Below are 20,422 nucleotides of genomic sequence, written 5' to 3'. Positions count from 1 at the left end.
TGTTTTGAAATGTATTCAAACTTTCGTGTCCATTTTACAAATGCCATATTTATTGGCAAACTGAAATTGTTCATGAGTAGAGCAATAAGATAACTGAATTGTTTCCATTTAATGGCATAAGAAATATACTGGAAAATATTAGTCTTATGACGGAACTATCTTTTGAAGGTGTCCATTTCTGTAGGATCGAATGCGGGGGGATATTGGGGGAGGTGCTTGCCTATACGCATAGTGTGTAGGGAAGTAGGGAAGAAGACAGGAAGAGACAGAGACAGAAAGGAAAGGCAAAGAGATGAAAGATCAGCATAATTCTATGAACAGTAGTTATTTAAGAGAGTTTAAAAAGCAGATTCTACTTTTTATGGAATTCTCCAGACTCAAATTCATGTTCTGTGATATTATGCACGATTAATATTTTGCCTGTAGTCTGATATAAGTAAGCAAATATGATTTTATGTGTGATTCTGAATACTGTGGCCTCAGTGCACTAAGAAGATTGTCTATCTGATGTTTCCCCAAAAACTAAACACCATGCGGTTCAACCTAAAAACTAAGGTGATTATTACCCTGCCTCAGGATTTTTAAAGTGTACATGTAAAGTGCCTATCACTCAGAGTAATCCAGATTCTGAACCATGGTATTCTGACAATACATTTCACCAAAAATGGGATGTGAATGTTTTTTGACTTTCACTCTGAAATAACTGAAGTAAGGTTTTATGCAGGAAAAGATCTGTATCTAAAAACATTTCTCTCCCAAAATATTTTGACTTTTCAAGTCCATCAACAAGCAACAATATCCCGCTCATGAGAGTCGTGCAGTCTGTCAAACACACGAAGAGGAAAAGCAGCACAGTGTTGAAAGAAGGATGGATGGTCCACTACACCAGCAAGGACACCCTGGTAAGATCCACAGCCAGCAGTTCACTCTCGGCTCACTAGCTCTCATTAGAAGAATTGCTAATGCCTTGTCAGGACCGTGGTCTGTGTGAGTTACCAGGAGCCAACTCTGCTCGGGCATGGCATGGGATGGGGTGGAACACATTAGCAGTCTCTGGGTGTCAGATGTAGTTGAGCAAGCCGCTGAGTTAGAAAAAAGTGTAGACAGCAGTCTCAGGGAAACAAAGTCATTTACCTCTGTTACTGGAGATGATCTCCAAACAACTTGAACGTCTACGTGTCATTTTATAGCCGTCATGAAAATGACAGCATGTGCTTTCAGAATGCTCCTTTGTGATTCAGAATTTAAAAAAAAAAAAAACACTGCATTTTAGGGAAAGAAAAAACAATGATAGCTATTATATACTTTTTAAATCCTTAATTAAGTGTTCACTTAAAAACTGACCTATACGGGAATACAGTGATCCTATATTTTATTAGATAAAGGACAACATATTTTAATTTTTTCAATGTAGTCTGAGGTGTTCACTCTGCCAAATTTTTCTAATAGATGATGAATGAGATTATGCGTGTGTGTAAGAGAGAAAAAAATCATCTTTGTTTTTGTTGAACGAATTGACATTTGGGGATAACCATCTTTCTCGGTTACGGTGGTGTTTCCCTCCTCACCTTCTATCTATAGGATCCCCAACATTTCTTTAGGTAAATAGACACCCATAACCTAATTATTCTATCTGTAGTATCAGTCTTCTCTGCTGATGAGTGATTTACACGACTTATTATAGGATCCACTTAAATATCATCTTCTAGTTCTTTCTAGACATGGCATACATACAGTTTTTAAAGCATATCTAATATATTTGGTCTAAGATTAGTTGTAGTTGAGACCAAGAATACTGCTAGGGCTTTTGGTCTAAAAAGATGAATACACACACACACACACACACACACACACACACACATACCCTAAAATTGTGGAGCATATACCTAGGTTCAACAAAGATCTTATCACCAAATCATGGAAGTTTAGATTGCTAAATAGTCATCTTCTTCTAGAATCTAAAATTCAGCGTGAGTCTTCCTGGTCCAGAGCCCATGAACTTCCCACCATCAGATCTTATGTCTCCATTGGGAAAATGTTTTGGTTTTATCATTCTTGGGTATTTTTTTTGAATCTTGGGTATTTTTAAAATTTTTAAAGGATCCTAAATCTAACTTCTGTTTCAGCGGAAACGGCACTATTGGAGACTGGATAGCAAATGTATTACCCTCTTTCAAAATGACACCGGAAGCAGGTACTACAAGGTAAGGATGGCTCTTGACTTGATTGGAGTCTCCTGCTCCCTCTTGTCTTCTTGGGAATGTAGGGTGTTAGGAATACAAAATATATCTAACAGATGTGACTGTTTTGTGCTTGCTCCAGGCGATTTTTTTTTTTATGTAGTTTACAGATTTGGGGGGAATCAGGTTGTGACCCCAAGTTAGTCATCTGTGAATTTCAGATTTCCCTGAGGAGTGCTTCTGGCCCCATGGAATGGTGGTGAGGAAGAGGAAGTTTAATTGAGTATATTAGCTATGTGTATTTTAACTAGAAAATTCAAGGTCCAACAGATTAGCTACAAGAAAATTCTTGAAATCCACTGCATCCAGCTTTTTTGTTCATCTGTAGTCTTGCAGCACATTTCCCAGGGGCTTAAGAAGCATTGTCTGATGTCTCCATGCACTGCCAGGATGCATAAGGAACACTTTCCTCTAGAGAAAAATTTGGCAGCAGTTTCCATTTTGTCTCTCTATGTGAAATAATACAGATGTCACATAATGTATCACCCAGTAAAACATGGTTCCAAAAGAAGTTCATAGTGAAAACAGTATATACTTGCTCCTTCAAAATTAATGCAGCCTCAGCCATACTTGACGTGATTCACCATGTCTACTTTACACAGCTCTAACAGAAAAAGGGAAACCTCATGAAATTTTAAATGAAAAATTTATTTTAAAAGTTATTATTTCTTAGTCACTCCATACCTCTGGGTAGGCAATGTGGTGATTAATTTTTTTTTTACTCTCAAAGTTGTCTTAAAAGCAACTGCTTTTAAAACCAATCTCGGTGGTCTACCTCACTAAAACTGTTCATTTGGCTATATTATTATATTAACATCTATTGAATTAAATTATATGATTCATTTTCAGTGCCTAAAGGATAGTTAAAGCTTAGCAACAGCCATGCATATCCAAATGCATTTCAAAAGTGTTGTGATTCTATCTCCCAGTTATAGAAATTAATCATTTATATTCTTAGATCTTGATGCAGGTTCAAAATCATTATTCCTATTTGTACTTTCTCTTGCCACATGAGCGTAGTAAAAAAGTCACTTGAATTTTTCTGGCAAGAGGAGATGATAAAGTTTCCCCTAGTAAAGGTATTTTTGAATTTTGCTTAACTGTATTCTGTGTTGAATAAAATTGTTTTATATGAACAATGGCTATTTGTAATGTCATTTGTCACATGTGCCTAGCATGAATTTTATTTGAAAGTTTACAGACTTTTGATAAACTGCAGTCAGTACACTCTTTCTTCCACAGGAAATTCCCTTATCAGAAATTTTATCTCTGGAACCAGCAAAACCTTCAGCTTTAATTCTTAATGGGGCCAATCCTCATTGTTTTGAGATCACTACAGCCAACGTAGTGTATTACGTGGGAGAAAACGTGGTCAATCCTTCCAGCCCACCACCAAATAGCAGTGTCCTCACCAGTGGCGTTGGTGCAGATGTGGCCAGGCTGTGGGAGATGGCGATCCAGCATGCCCTCATGCCCGTCATTCCCAAGGGCTCGACTGTAGGTTCAGGAACCAACTCGCACAGTGAGTCCGCTCTAGTTTTGTGTCTGTAGAACAGTTGAAGAGAGCCTCTTTGGGGATGACTTAGTTTACTGGAGGACATAGGGTCTCTTAAATAGAAGCTGCTACACCTACTAAAGTATCTTATGAAATTATTCTATGTTATTGTTTTCTTTTATATGAAAATTTGAACAGATTCATGTAAACCCTATGTATTAGGCAATAGCAGAAACCTAGAGCTGCTGGTCCTAAAAGAAGGAGTAATCTAGTCAGCTCGTGTTTGATCTGGAATGCCAGTCTTTCTTGTTATTTGCAAATGGGAGTTACCATGTTCCCTCAAAACCCCCTAACGTGGCACTCTGTGCAGGATACGTGGCATGCAGAGTCCTTGGAAATTCTTGATAATTGTATCCCAGGAAGAAATCTCTGTTCATTAGAAGAATGAGACAGATTTTACCAAAATGCAAGCATGATCAAGTGTTGAGGATGAATTTTTAAAAAGATATTTTAGAGAAATATCTATGTAAAAATGTGTAATTTTAAATTTCATAATGGCTATTAATAATGAAGCCTGCGGGGGAAAAACCTGTTTTTCATATCTCAGTAAGTTATCTGGTGATTGATCACAACTTTTCAGTTGATGTGTAAACCAATATACATATAAGTAGGTTATATATGTTTATATATATATGTTTATTTTGGTGCTAAGCATTTTACATGAGGTCTGTATTTTAATGCCTCAAACAACCCCGACAGGTGGACGTTAATGATTTGCCTGTATTACAGGTGAGGAAATCAGGCCCTAGAGAGATTAAGTTGTCTCAGCTTTACTGGAGCTGTGAAGTGGCAGCTAACATTAACCCAGGGCTTCATGGCTCAGACTCTACCCTGACAAAATATTATTTTTTCAAAGCCAAGTACAGAGTAAATCTGTAATTGTAAAAGGAAAGAAATATTCTAATGAACTTTCCTAGAAACATTTAATTGCTGTGATTTAAAAACAGCCCAGCAGCTTGATTAGTAAGCATGTATCTGCTTGCTTTGCTGTTGACTTCTCTTACTTCTTTTGTGTATTTTTTAACATGTATTTCCAGGAGATATTTCTGTGAGTATTTCGGTATCAAATTGCCAGATTCAAGAAAATGTGGTGAGTGTGTACCTACTAATATAAAACTTGTAATGTGATTCTTTATTGGAAAATGAGAGTATCCTGAAGTACATGTTTATTTAGCTAACGTTTTAATTTTTCAGTATTTTCTAGAAAGTAAAATAGGGTCTATTGAGATATTTTTCTTCCATAAGATTTTAGAAACATTACATTATGTGGATTTTTTAAGTGATTTTCTGTATCCTGCAGTGTGGAGAGCTAAATACCTATTATTCATCTCAGATAAACAGTTATAATGTAGTGACTGATTTTTCTCACATTTGGCCACCTTGGTATTAGAATTTTAATGGTCGATATAACACAATACCAAACAAAATCAATTCTTTGAGTTGCACAAGCAGCTTAAATATGCCCTTATTCTCATTCCTTGATTGTCACCTAGGAGTGCTGTCTGTTAACAAGGAGTTGCAAACGCTTTTAGGGTCACTTGTGCATATCAAGACCTCAGAAAACTGCATCAATCATCAGAATTTATGGGTCCGTATTCTAATCCTAGTCGGCTTTGCCACATAACTCCATCCTTTCAACTCAGTTTTTGAAAATTATAGACATGAGATAATTTATTATATTTTGTCATGGGAGGTAGCCAAAATGTTATAAAGCCTTCCCTACCCCATCCTGTGACTCAGACCTTTTGCTCTATTTTCCCTGCTATACCTATGATCAAAAGCAAAATGTATACATACAGCCTTACTTACACTGGTGTGAGTTTAATTTTTAAAGAATAAAATTCATGAAACTCTGTTCATCACTAGTTATAGCTTTGCATCCTTTGCTAAATTGGCATAAAGTAAACTGAAAACCAAAGTTGACTTGAAGAGAATTAAGAAAACTTCATAGCGAAGGGTTAGTTGTATATTTATCCTGTTAATCTTGATATATATTTCTAAACACTTGAACATTCCTGTTGCTTAGCCAGAGAAGACTTTGGGAAATAAAGGTTACTCTATAAGCCTCTTGGAAAATTCTAGATACCGGTCAAGTCATTCCACCCTGTTCAGCCACTGTTATCCACTGAAAATTTGGGGTGGGCCATTGAGCCCTATGAAAAAGATGGAGCAAATGGGACTCAAAATACTGGAACAGGATTAATTTGTTTTCTTGTCTCTAGACAACCTTGAACTCACCCATGGTTATTCTGAAGGAATAACAGAATAGAGACAACTGGTAGTTGTTTTATAGGGAGGAGCACAAAGGAAAAGATAAGAGTGGGTAGGGTATGAAGAGGGTAGGATTTGATGTAAAAGAACTTGTTTCTGAAAGGACAAAGACTGTAAGAATGGAGGACAGGCAGAAAATTCAGTATGATATAATAGGAATACATAAAGTGAAAAGTATTGTTTGTGTTTCCATGAGTGTAATCATCAAAGCAGAGACTGTAAGACATAGATTAAAACATAATGCTTTATTTAGCAATTATTGTTCAAAGAGAAAAGACTAGACATTTGGATCCTGTGACCTCCAAAAGTAGTAAAAATAGCTACCTCACAGATGAGAGTTTCACAGCGGATTGTCATCCTTTTGTGGTGTCTCCAACTCACAGTGATTCAGCCCCTTCAGTTTAGATTCATCTGGGTGGGGATGGTTGATAAAGAAGCACCCTCACCATCCTAGCCATAAGGAGTGAAGTGATTGGAATCAGGACGCACACAGACATGTGATTGGGACCCATGATTGTTTAATCTGAAATTTATAAATTACCATCCCCACAAGCTAATCCCTTTTTGAATACTTAGAGTAAGTAGCATAGTATAGTTATAAGTCTTATTTCTCTCCGTTAAAACATATTTGACTGACCATAATGAAACCTCTGCTGCTTAAGAACCAACGAGTTTGCAAAAACATTACACTGTTTAATTAATTGAAGAGTGTGCTTTGAATTGTATAGCGATGCTGCACGTTTCCTCTAGCATTTACAATCTTATTATTTACGTTAAACTACCTAATAATATTGGTAATGTATGTAATAGAATTATGTAATTTATTAGGACTAATGTTTTGTTCCACTTCCTGTTTGTTTTTCATTGGACTTGCACCTGTAGGACATCAGCACAGTATATCAGATTTTTCCTGATGAAGTACTGGGTTCTGGGCAATTTGGAATTGTTTATGGAGGTAGGTTAGTTCACTCGTATTTTTATCAACTTGGAATTTTAGCTGCTTGTACTCAGAGCAGCACTATCTCCAAGAAAAATATAAAAGACAAGACCTATGTGTATATATATTTGTATGTATATCTCTCTGTGTTTTACCTTTTCAGAAATTTCTCTTGAGATAGTCACTATTTGGAGACCTGGATATTTCTGTCTTGTAAGAGAAGTTTTTCTACTCTGTAAAAACTTCTTTCCTTAACTATTGACAGAGTCTATACACAGTGCTGGCTAAATATTGGTTTATTTAGACAAAATATTGAGAAGCAAGGAAGTTATAATTCATAAGCAAATTAGTTCCATTCCCTCTTAGCATATTTGATGAGAACTCTACAGAAATCCATTCACGTAACTAGACAAATACTCTTTTAATTCTAATATCCATGACAATCTATTTCATTAAGGTTGTCATTTTTTTAATTTTTGAAATGAAATACTGGATTTTTTACCCCTTTCCTTATTGTCAAGCTATCTGGTGAATTTATTATTTTAACCTCTGCTCTTTTAGATGCTAGCCAGTTCAGTTTTATTTTTCAAGTCTTCAAGAAACATTTAATACTTATGCTTTACCTCCCCTATAAACTGACATCATAACTTTCAGTTCCTAGATATAATCAGTTAAAAAAATTATCTTTCTTGTGAGGTGGAAGGGCTCTGAAATAACCACAATGTCTCACTCAAAATTTATGATAGTACAATATGTGCTTTTTTAGTTGAAAACTGATTAAGTTATATTCTGTTCTAAAAAGTGATTTGGGCAACACTGGGCTGACCCAGTCCGCAGAGCATGCAACTCTTGATCTTGGGGTTGTGAGTGTAAGACCCACATTGGGTGTAGAACTTACTTTTAAAAAATAAAAATAAAAAAAAGTAATTTTGATTCTTATAAAATGCTCAAATGATATTTTCTGATGAGAAACCTCCCGATGAGTCAGCAGACATTGGGCTTTTTGTTAATGCATGACAGTGTTAACAGTACTGCACAGAGTCAAGCTCCACAGTGTAGTCATTGCTTGCAGAAAAAAAAAAAAAAAGTCATGTGATATAGAACATAGTAAATATACATAACTGCACATCGTGTAGGGGTGAGAAATGCGGTCAGAGAGGCCAGCAGGTGCCAGATAGTTTGTAATACCCAAAACAGAAGGAGCAGGCCCAGGAAGAGGCCTCCATCAGGAAACTGAAAAGTTAGGACTGGTCACGTAGGGGATGAAGCAGATGAGAACCACTCTCAGAAGAGAGGTCAAGTACTCTATATAGTGACAGAGGAGTGGAGGTAAGAGAAGCTCTGACCCTGAAGAGACTAGAGAGTAAAATACTGAGTAGGACCAGAGATGGCAGTGGGTCCAAGAGTAAGGGATGTTAAGGAGGTAGAGAACGGGAAAAGAGGACAATCTGGTAGTGAAGGAAGGAGGAGTCAGAAGGAAGAGGGAGAGTGGAGTGTAGGGGGAAGAACACTAGATTTACAACAAATGTCAATATGGAATTTCAGGTCAGTTTGTATGTGAAAAAAAAACTTGAGCGATTAGGTCATTTTCATTTTCATATTTATTTAACACTACTATATTCTGTACGTACTGCAGTATATAGTGTAAGAGTTAAGAGCTCGAGGGTGCCCTGTAGATTCCCTAAAACGTTCGTCGTGAGGCTTAAATGGGATGTAATGCGTGTAAAAGGCCTGTCTTGTGATGACAGTGATGATGACGAAGGTTTTTTGAGTTTGTCTAATTATCTGGGCACAGTGTGCACCTGACGTATCTTATTTCACCTAATGCTCACAACAACCTTACCATTGAAGATGAGGAACCTAAAACTCAAAAAGCCTAAAGTGATTTGCTCAGGGTCACAAAGCTAGAAGTGAGAGCCGAGACTTTTTATTCTTTCCCTTAAAACAGGCATTAGTTTATCAGGACTTTAAATTATACTTTCTTAAGAAGAGCATTTTGCTGGTGTTATAAGATTGTCTACGTTAAGTGGCTCAATATCCTGTTTCTAAAATATATATTTATATGAGAAAATATCAGGCTGTTATATATGTATAGTTTTTAATGTCCCACTTTGTGTTCTAAATTGTGGCTAATTTTATACTACATATTTGATTTAGAATAACGGAGCTAAGAAATGAAATCTTGACGGATATAAGTCAATGCTCATTAGAAATGTTAATGTATTCAGTGAAACATTTTTGTAATTCCCCAAATTGTCCTTGTAAATTCTGGTGTTCTTTAATATAGATGTTCTTAAATATAATATTTAATAACATTATGCTAATATCTTCCCCTTTTTATTTTAAAGGCAAACATCGTAAAACGGGAAGAGATGTGGCTATTAAGATCATTGACAAATTAAGATTTCCAACCAAACAAGAAAGCCAGCTTCGTAATGAGGTTGCAATTCTACAGGTACTTCTTTGTTTTTCATTTGGAGTCTCTAAAATACTCCCTCAATTTCCACAAAACAGTGATAAGTTCTCCAAATACCTGTGGCATAGATTTTGGGGGGAATGCTTTAAAATACCTGGAAAGGCATCTCAAGCATCAAAGTACTGCCTGGTAGTATCTTTCCTAAGTCTGGGCAGCAGGTTATTCTTTTTTATGTACTTAATTCTGGGTTTTAATATATTATTAATGCTCATTAAATGCGTAATGTTTCAGCATTTGCTCATGGTGGACATGCTGAGACCATTTTGTTTTACATTGTAAATGACCTTGCCTTCATAAACAGTCCTCCTTTATGCTGTGATAATTATATGAATTGAGTATGTAACTGTCAGCATATCAGGTAAATGAGTAACGTGTGCCTGAGAATCGGATCGTCTTGGTATTATTCATGTCCTTTTTGTCTCTCACTGTAAGGCTTTCCCTTAATACTGAGCATGTTACTTAACTGCTTTCATTAATAGTAATCCTTTTTTCAAGCCAGAATATGTTAGTCAAAGGTATTATGGGGTATATATAATTTTGTAACCATTAAAACTTTTTCTGCAGACTAAAAGAAAATTGAGCAACTGTTTGCTAAATGTGGTCAACCTAGCTATTCAGTCTAGACAATTAGGCCATTGATGAACGCCCATTTTTTATATAACCACCGTAATTCTCTACTTGTTGTGTAAGCTGGCCATAATTTCTAATTCATAGCTTTATTGAATAATTTTCATTTGAACATTGCTAACAAAACAAAACGGATTGCGTTTCTTCATTTATTGTTTCATTGACCTGCCATTTATTGAGTTTCATACAATAAAAAGTTGCAAAAGATGCAACTTCTGCCCTAAAGGAGCTCATGTGCATGGACAACCAAAAATAATGCCTGCTATACATAGAAAAATAACATAGACTTTTCTGGGACTCAGAATTTCTAACGATGGTGTTTTTGTGCTTTTGGACAACTGTGTAACACAGAGAACTACCGCAGTTTTCTCTGTTTTCCTGGGGAAGATCATAACCAGGCTCTGAAGATGCCAATTTCATAGACTCATAGCTTAGTGCTTGCTAATCAGTTACCAAAAAAGATTTTTTAGAAAATTCTTAACTTGGCAACATTGAGCTGTAAATGACGTCTGAAAACTTAGTAAATGACATCATGCCAAACCTGGACACCCTGCTGTCCCAGTCTCCGCTCCCAAGTGGTGTCCTAAAGTCAGATCCTTTGCAACATGCCAACCTCCGGACTGACATATGTACAGAGACATTTATCCTTGCTTACCAGACGTGAGAGAGAGAAGCTTCCTGGTTAACATGGCTCTGTCTCTCTACATGTTATTGCAGTGGCGGAGAGTGATTGGATAGATGTTGAAGGTCTAATTCTCTGTGTCTAGGCCCTGTAATTGACTTTCCAGAGCCTGTCAGTGGGTTGAGTGGCTGACTCTATAGTGAGGTAGAAAAAATAAAATACACCTGAGCATAAACTGCCTCCCATCTCCTCTTCCACAAGAGTGGGTGCAGTGAACAACTTGGATACAATAAACAGACATTTGTCAAAATTTTCATTATGGTTTTCAAAAAAAAAAAAGTTTGTTTAGGTTGAAAGTCAAATTCTGCCCCTTGAGCATGCGTGAAGAGGTTGAACAGTTCTCATATTATGGCCCGGAATCTCAAAAATCCTCATCGCTTATCACTCTTCCCCACTGTCCCTAACCATTCACTTTATTCATCAAACTCGTATTGATTGAGTGCATGTCATGAGCTAAGCACCATCCTAGGTCCAGTGAATACAGTGGGGGAAAAGATACACAGATCCTTATTGTCGTGGGTCTTTTTTTTTTTTCCTTAAGGTGGTTTCAGTAAAGCATGGACCCATGGACAGAAAGAGCTGCCTGTTGTTGTGGGTCTTCATTTGAATCACTCAGCTATACCTTCAGTCAGATGTGTGCAACTTATTTATGTGTTGAATTTTCAATCACATAACATGTACCATGAGTCTTATTAAGGCTTGGCTTAATTATATGCACCTACGGGATTCAGAAGTTCATACTTTATTCTAAAGTTGCCAAATGTTTCAAAATTTGTTCATCAAAAATACGGGACTCATCCTATCTCCCAACTGAAACAAATGAAAGAAAACGTTTTAACTGTTTAACCTTTGTCTGATTTATCAGCCTCTCAGGAAAGATTATAATTCAATATCCAGAGACAGTGAAGTTCAAGCTCACCTCCTTTGAGAGAGTTTGCTCAGATATCATCAACTGTATAAGTACCATTCTTACCTTATTGAAAACTACGGTTCACTCAAACCCCCTCCCACCCCTACCCCTTACCTCTCTTACTCTGATCTATGTTTTTTTCTTCTGTAGCACTTATCACCTTCTGTTCTATTACAGAATTTCATTTATTATATTTGTTGTGTGTTTCTCTCCTCAGCCCCTTCGCTAGAATATACATATCAAGGGGGATAGATATCATTCTTTTGTTTACTGATATATCCCAAACACCAGAAATTGTTCCTGGCACACATCAGGTGTTTCACAGATATTTGTTGAAGTAAAATTGTACAGAAACACCATCCTGTCACATAAAATGGCCTACATAGTATCCAACCAGGTAGCAAAAGTCTAGACTGCCTTTGCTATTAATGGTTAATTGGTTGGTCAGTTAAGAGGGATTAATTATGGTTGGTGGGGTTAGTTCTTTGAAAGCCCTCATCACCTCATTTTATATTTCTTTTTCTTTTTTTTTTTAAAGATTTTATTTATTTTTATTTGACAGAGATAGAGACAGCCAGCGAGAGAGGGAACACAAGCAGGGGGAGTGGGAGAGGAAGAAGCAGGCTCTTAGTGGAGGAGCCTGATGTGGGGCTCGATCCCATAACGCCGGGATCACGCCCTGAGCCGAAAGCAGTCGCCCAACCGCTGTGCCACCCAGGCGCCCCTCATTTTATATTTCTTATCAAAAGTAAGAGTTCATCTTTTTGGACCTGAAAAGACAAAGTGGTAATGGGGCTAGAATTGTGACTCACTAAGTGATACGTTCAGAAAGTACCATGACTGAAATCAACAGGATGGTGAGCAAGGTTTTCTTTCACTACTCTTGAGGAACAGAATTCCATCCGTCTGGATGGAAGCAGTTGGTATCCTCTGCCTTGTGGCCCCCTACTTAACGAAAGCTGGAGTCCTAGTTTATGGTTGTACCTGGAGTCTCACAAGTTCTGCCCTGTCACCTTCCTCCCAATTCTCCAGAAGGAGCCATGTGGGCTGAAGTGACTGATGGCAGAAATCCCTGCTCCTGCTACTCTCCTAGTCCTCTGGTCAAATTCTGATTTATTTCTATTGTTTGTGGAAAAGCACATTTGCTTATAGAAGACCTCAGAGTTGTGTAAATATTGAATTTGTGAATTAGGAGAATTCTTTCTTTGTCCATTTTCTCCTTGCTGTATAACCTAGGTCAGGGCTTTCCAAAATCTGAATCAGTCATTAGAAAACTAAGCTCTTCAGCTATTTTTGAATAGTTGACAAATCAAGGCAAGTGTGAATCTTATGGCTTAGTCATCCCTTACTTACATCATTTAGAATAGCCTGTTTTCATTAGATGTAAATACTTCATTATTATTATTATTACATATCAGTAGAATGTTAATGCAGATGTTAAATGTTTCATAAAATCCCCAAGGGATCCTACTTATATTATTATTTTAAAAGTTGTATCTTGGGGGCACCTGGGTGGCACAGCGGTTAAGCCTCTGCCTTCGGCTCAGGGCGTGATCCCAGAGTTCTGGGATCGAGCCCCACGTCAGGCTCTTCTGCTATGAGCCTGCTTCTTCCTCTCCCACTCCCCCTGCTTGTGTTCCCTCTCTCGCTGGCTGTCTCTCTCTCTGTCGAATAAATAAATAAAATCTTTAAAAAAAAATAAAAGTTGTATCTTGATTTAAAAAAAGACATAGCAGATTTGAAATTACTTTTTTTCTATTCATGTCAGTAAAATAAGGATAAAAAGGTTGTTGTTTTATGATTAGGGATATCACAGAAAACTGAGCTTTTACAAGGAGATGGTAACTATATCTTACAAAACTTAGAAACCTAAAATTTTAAAGTAAATAGTATTGATATATTTAATATACTAATGTGGACTTGTTCAGTCAGAATTACAACACTAGCACTTGTGTTTATGATACAATGTGTGAAAGCATTTTGGAATTTAAAAGGGACTAAATATAGAATACATACTATAGACAAAAATACATAAGAATTTTACAAGCCATAAATTAAATGTGTCCCCTGGCACTTACCTCCAAAATTACCTCTATTATCCTGGTTTCTCTGTTGTGAAGCACTCCTCTTCCCATTCAGGTCTCTCTTCACTTAAACACAAACCAGCAGCCACATGCCGTCTCCATCCGTCCAGGCTGCCTTGCATAGGCACGCCCGGTTCTCGCTTCTCTACGGCTGCACTTTAGATTCTGCTCTCTTCTTTCCATTCTTGTTTATAAATTCCCTTGTCTTTGGTTTCCACGGCTATCTTAAAGAAAATGCAAGGTCCTTTTGCCATCCCCTTGTTTTCTCCTTCTGCCCACCTGTCACCTTTGGCTATTTTTCAGTCCTTATGCAGCATTGAGCATTTGTCCCCCTATCCTTACAAGATCGTATTTCTCCTTGCCCGCTAGTTCCTCCAACCTTCTTCCTGAACTTCTTTCTTTCATCTAACTGGCCTCCGCTAATGTGGGACTCATTCTCGCAGTGAGGTCATCCACATTAAGAGCTCCTTTGACATTCCTTCCCAGGTCGTTCCTTAATTTATCTTTGAGTTCTGATCTTCCAGAGGCACTTGAGTCTCATATTTTTGACCTTAGGACATCTCCACTTTGCTGGGCCAGTCTTACCCCAAACCAGCCAGCCTAAAACCAAACACTTAATCCTAACATCTTTCCCTGCAAGATACTCTCTCCCTAACTTTGTTTTGCTTTCATTCTTCCAGTTTCTAAGGCAAGAACCCTTTTCCTCAATTAATAAAAATGTTAAGTCAATCATCAGTACCTGCGAAGTACTTCCTTCCTTTACACAAAGCAATTTACTGAGTCTCTGGGCCATATAAAAATGAATGAAACCTTTGAAGATGTTTATCATCTGTCTGGGCAGTCAGATACAAGTAACTACAAGTCAGGATAGCTGTGGAAGCATAGTGAAAGAAATCATGGATTATGATGGAGGCCAGGATGTTGGAATCAGGGAGAGCTTCCAAGAGAAATATGGCATTGGCGAAGTCCTGAAAGATTTGGTTTTGATAACCAAAGAAATGTTGGAAAGGCTTATTAGACTGAGGGGCCTACCTTAGTAAAATAAATATTCTATGAAAAATGAGTAGAAAAATTTAGATCATTTTAGAAGAGTAGCTTTCAAACATTTTCCCTCATGTATCCTCAAAAAGAATTCCAAAAAACGTTGTACCTGGTTGTATATTTTTAAGATGACAGCTAGAACTGTTTTATCAGACATTTAAAGAGTTTTAATTTTGTACTGTATTAAAAATATTGATATTTAAAAATAAAGCTAGTATATCACTCCTTTACAAGTATGTACTAGAATCTAAATATCATAGACATTTGATATACTTTACCAACCATTTAAAAAAATATGTGAATGGGCTCTTCTTTAACAATATAATTCACAATATTCCTTGTTTTTCTTTGAATATATTATACTTTTCCCACAAAATTGTATTCTAATGTAATGTGTTCTTATACTTGAAAGTCTTTTATTGGTCCCCTTTCATAATTATTTACAGGAAAAATAAGCATATATTTTAAATTTTTTGATCACAACACTTTAATAAATGTTTAAAGCATTCTTTTGGGTTCAGTTATCATTACAATTATTAGTAAAAACTTTATTCTATGAAATTTTACCTATACTTGTTAAACATAAAAAATAAAATGTTGCTGAAAATACACTATTTATTGAGATTGATTTTTTAATTTAGTTCATAAATTGATGTGTGAATATTACTTATCTTTTGAATTAGAATTTAGCAACCATTTTATTTTTTTAAAACTATAGGAGCCAAGTTGTAAGCCCAAACAAACAAAAACAGTGATTTATCTTCGGAAATTCATTTCAGTTCTCTCTCCGTTAAAAAATCCATTAAATCTCTAATTTTGATGGAAGAATGAATTAGAAACTAAGTTACAGATGAATTGATTTCCAAGTTAGAGTCATTCACTTCTGACTGGCACAGTATTTCAAATTTTCTTTCTACTTTTCTCTCAGAGGATTTTTCTCCCCATGGCAAGGCACTCTAGTAATATTTGGAGTGAGTGAGAAGCATCCGTAGAAAGGAGGAAAAATTATTATGAAAGGAAACATAGGGATGGAGAATTTGAGAACTACACAGATATTTTCAGATCTGCATTAGAAGTTATTTGTGGACTGGTATTCATTCATTCATTCCTCATATATTATTGAGTGCCCACCATGTTCCAGGCAGTAAGGATACAGATATAAACAAAACAGATTTTCTCAAAACTGTATAAACAAAACAGATTTTCCTAAAACTATGCTCTGTTCACATAGCTCATAAAAATCTTCCTGTTCCCCAAGAGTATGCCTACTTGGTTAAGAGACTGCTGTGGTGGGACATAGTGTGCGGTAAGACCAGGAAATGGCTTTCATGTGAGTTCATGGAGAACCTTAGATATTGTGCCAAGGTGATTGGATTTTATTATGCTTGGGTGATTGTAAGTTATTGATATGTTTTGAAAAAATGTTATCAAATAGCATTTGGAGATGGCATATTATAGAGAAAAATGTCTAAAGGCAAGAAAACCTTGTTGGAGGCTATTTGCTATTTTCAGCTAGTAGTGACAAAGTGCCCCTGTTCCTCTTCTTTCTTGCTATGCAGTTGTCTTGGTTTCATCCTTAACATTTCTCTTGGCACTAGTCTAGACCAGACCTTTTTTTTTTTTTTTTTAATTTTATTTATTTATTTGTCAGAGAGGGAGAGGGAGCGAGCACAAGCAGGAGGAATGGCAGGCAGAGGGAGAAGCAGGAGAACAAGGAGCCCAATGTGGGACTCAATCCCAGGACCCTAGGATCGTGACCTGAACAGAAGACAGACGCTTAACCCCCTGAGCATTCCTAGACCAGACTTTTAAAAATTCATGCCTTGATTACCGCAGTGGGTGATATTCTGATAGTTTGATTCCCCACTCCCCCAACTCCACTCCGTCATCATCCTGCTGACACTGCCTTTTCCCCTGGTCCGTCCTGAAGACCACAATCAGATGAGTCTTTAGTGGGTTTCCATCCTATCCCTTCCTAGCTTAGTAGTTTTCTTATTTCGTCAAATCTGTTTTTAGCATTGTAGGTGATCGTGCTGGACCTTATCACTTCTATTCAACTGAGTCCTCCATTTCTCTTCAAGTTACTGTTCTCATCATACTCTTAACCTCTGGCCATTGCTCAGCTTTTAATTGCAAGCCCGGATGCCCATCTTGGTTTCCTTGGTTTATTCATGTTTGATTGATCTTCAAGATGTATCGATCCTCTCTGACTGTCTTGTGCTCTTTTCCATATCTCCTGTTTACTTATGGTTTCTTTTTTTTTTTTTTTTAAAGATTTTATTTATTTATTCGACAGAGATAGAGACAGCCAGCGAGAGAGGGAACACAAGCAGGGGGAGTGGGAGAGGAAGAAGCAGGCTCATAGCAGAGGAGCCTGATGTGGGGCTCGATCCCATAACGCCGGGATCACGCCCTGAGCCGAAGGCAGACGCTTAACCGCTGTGCCACCCAGGCGCCCCTACTTATGGTTTCTAGTCTTCATATAAAGTAGTAATATGTATCGAATGCTTCTTATGTCATAATTAGATTATAAACAAATTTGAAAGTCTCAGCAACGCCTTTTCAGTTTTCACAATGCCTAGCACAGTAGTAAAGGCATTACAAGTAATACGTTAACATTTGACAAAATTGTCTTAAATCACATACTGTATTAAATTTTCAGGGCCTTTGTTATAAAACCTTTTGCATGAATCATTAAATTTTAGGAGAAAATTATGGTATTTGATGAGGAGGAAGAGTTTGTAGAATGGCTGTTAATTGTTCCCGATGTTACAGGCTGTCTCAAAAGCTGAATCCTGGGGGGGAAAATGGGCTTTGGGTGCAAAGGAAGTCGAGAACATGTCAGAGTGACATGTTAAAGACAGTGGAACCTCAAGATCAAGAGGGGATTTGGTAACATAGAACTACACTGTGGTGGTACATGGGTTTAGAGAAAGAATGAGCTACAGGGGATGTCCTGCCAGTCAGGACAATAAGGAATCGTCAAGGCAGCTTGTCAAGGTGGATTTCATAACAGGCAGAGGGAACACTGAGAAGAGAAGACTGACCACAGGCAGTATTCAGAAATCCAGACAATAGGCTGAGATGGGTTGTGAGATCATAGTGAGGAGGCTGAAGTGGCATGGAGCCTGAGGCATACCAGTTAGAACAGGCAAGACCCCAGTCCTAAATGGATTTGAGTCCACAGAAAGAATTAAAGCAATGTGTGACACAGCATTTAAAGAACATGAGTTCTGGAATCAGATGCCTCAGTTCAAAGCTCAGACTCATTATTTAAGAGTTCTTAGGAGCTTGGATAAGTTACTTACATCGTCTGAGCCTCAGTTTCCTTCTCTGGAAAACCTCATAGAGATGTTATAAGACTTGGATATGATAATTTTGTGAAACTCTAAGCAGTGCCAGATAGTAAAGGTTCCATACTTATTAAGGTGTAGGTTGTAGAGTCTACTCCACTAGGTTGTAAAGCCTAGCTCCTAGAAACCAGTTCCAATAACTTGATATTGAATTCCCTATATAGAGAACCTAGGAACACATTGTTTCATCATAACAAAGAACATGGTTGACTCAAAGCCTAGACTCAGGCTGAAACGTACCTTAACATATGCCTGGCCCCTGATGGGTGCTTAGTAAATATTTATTGAACAAATGATGTCGCCACACTGAAGAAACCAGGGGAATACGGAATTGCAGAGTGTGCCAATAAGATAATAAAGCATTCCTTATTATTTTGTCTAAAAACATGGCAATTTGTCTTCATTGAGCAAGATGAAATATATATGTCTTGTAAGTAAATGGCTTTGTTCTCTTAGTCTAGAAGGGTGATCAGGAGGTGGAGAAGAGGTGATCATGATAGAAAACCAGAGAATATGGGGCGCCTGGGTGGCTCAGTCGTTAAGCGTCTGCCTTCAGCGCAGGGCATGATCCTAGGGTCCTGGGATTGAGCCCCACATCAGGCTCCTCTGCTGGTAGCCTGCTTCTTCCTCTCCCACTCCCCCTGGTTGTGTTCCCTCTCTCGCAGGCTGTCTCTCTGTCAAATAAATAAATAAAATCTTAAAAAAAAAAGAAAAAAGAAAAAAGAAAACCAGAGAATAATACTGCTAAGCATGGGTGGGAAAAATGAAGTTTTGCAGACTGGTGATTTTTTTAAAAAATCATGAAGGAGTCAATTTTTCTTTCTCTAGAGAAAAATATGCAAAATTTGATTTCTTTTAGTGTGTAGGGAGAGGTTAGTTTATACTTCTATCGTTTCATGTAATATGTTTACTGTATTTCTTCAAATATTTCTTTGTATTTTATTGCATGAAGAATTTTCAAGGAATTGTTTCTTTAGATAAGACACGTTTTGCAGCTCTGAGGTAATCTTGTTATCTTCTGCATGTTCCAAAAAACGAAGCCCATTGATTAGGTATATACCTATCAAAAATAGAGGAAAAAAGGAAACAAAGATCTATTATAAGAAAAGGAAAAGGAACTTAGAAATTTTTCCAAATATATATCGTGTTCTGTAAGAAGTTAGTCACAGTGAAAACTTAGTGTCAAAAAGCCAGGTTCCAAGTCAAAACTGTTCCTTTTCCTTGGGGGTGGAGAGGAGTAAATCTTTTTAAACCTTGATTTCCTTAATTATGAGTGGGAATTCATCTGACTTCCTGTACTTGGTTTGCAAGAATGTTTCGGAGAACTAAATTACATTATATATAAATTGCTTTTTAAATCAGTGTTCCCCAGCATATTTTTGGAAGAACACTAGTCTTTTGAGTTTCTTCATGGAAGGGGATGGGGGGTCAAGATTCCCTCATTAAGACAGTTTAGAAAATACTGTGTATGATATCCAGGTCACCCACATCTTGGAAGTGAATACAATCTTTTCACTTATTAAAGCCCCATAATTAAGAACTTGTTTAATTTTGAGAATATGCCAATTAGACACATTTTGGCACCGAAAGCTTACACAAATGTGAAATATCACCATTTGACCTTTTTGCACATAACGTTCTGTCTTCTATTCCTGTCCGGTAGACCCTATATACTCACTCCACTTCCCATTATCTGATATATAAGACGTCAGAAAGATTATGTGTCTGCGCAGATCATTTAACACTATAATAGAATGTTATGCTTTCTGGAGTGCTGGCATCTAAATATAGAAGCTGGGCTACAGTGATATGATTTGTTAAAAATTACACTTGAAATCTAACACCAAGACTAGATTGGATTTATGCACTCGTATTTCTAGCCAGATAGATGAACAGGAAATAAAAAAGTGTTCCAGATGTGTCTCCATTGCTATGCATTTGATAGCAAAGTGAAAAAAAAAAAATCCAGATATTTGAGCCATTTTCGCTTTTAAATACAATAAGCACATCTTGATTTACAAATTTCAATTTTTCTATTTTAACAACCATGCTTTAATTCTTGCCTTTCCCCTAAACACAAACTGAGTAATAGCATGGAAGAAGGGGGGTCATATTTTATGGGGGAAATGTTGCTAACACTGATTTTTTTACGGTATTGATAACTCGTTAATTTTCTGTCTCTGAAGTCTTTGTTGTTGGCTGTCAAATATCAACACATTTTACCTAGTCAACTTGGAATTCTGGCC

The 20,422-nt window shown here is 37.0% G+C and overlaps 1 protein-coding gene across 2 annotated transcripts in view; it reads left to right on the top strand.

Annotated features, from left to right (window-relative positions):
* Positions 1–20,422, top strand: part of PRKD1 (protein kinase D1) — a 311,194-nt gene that overhangs the window by 259,115 nt on the left and 31,657 nt on the right. For both annotated transcript variants that reach the window (XM_026513536.4, XM_057306366.1), the window contains exons 8-13: positions 779–902; positions 2,127–2,204; positions 3,483–3,762; positions 4,833–4,885; positions 6,949–7,021; positions 9,352–9,458. In XM_026513536.4, coding sequence (XP_026369321.1) covers positions 779–902; positions 2,127–2,204; positions 3,483–3,762; positions 4,833–4,885; positions 6,949–7,021; positions 9,352–9,458 — 715 coding nt within the window. The remainder of the gene's footprint in view (positions 1–778; positions 903–2,126; positions 2,205–3,482; positions 3,763–4,832; positions 4,886–6,948; positions 7,022–9,351; positions 9,459–20,422) is intronic.

This window comes from Ursus arctos, unplaced genomic scaffold, assembly GCF_023065955.2.
Source record: "Ursus arctos isolate Adak ecotype North America unplaced genomic scaffold, UrsArc2.0 scaffold_37, whole genome shotgun sequence".
NCBI classification, from domain to species: Eukaryota; Metazoa; Chordata; class Mammalia; order Carnivora; family Ursidae; genus Ursus; species Ursus arctos.
The sequence above is the reverse complement of the archived record's forward strand: the minus strand, read 5'-3'. Positions and strand labels throughout refer to the sequence as shown.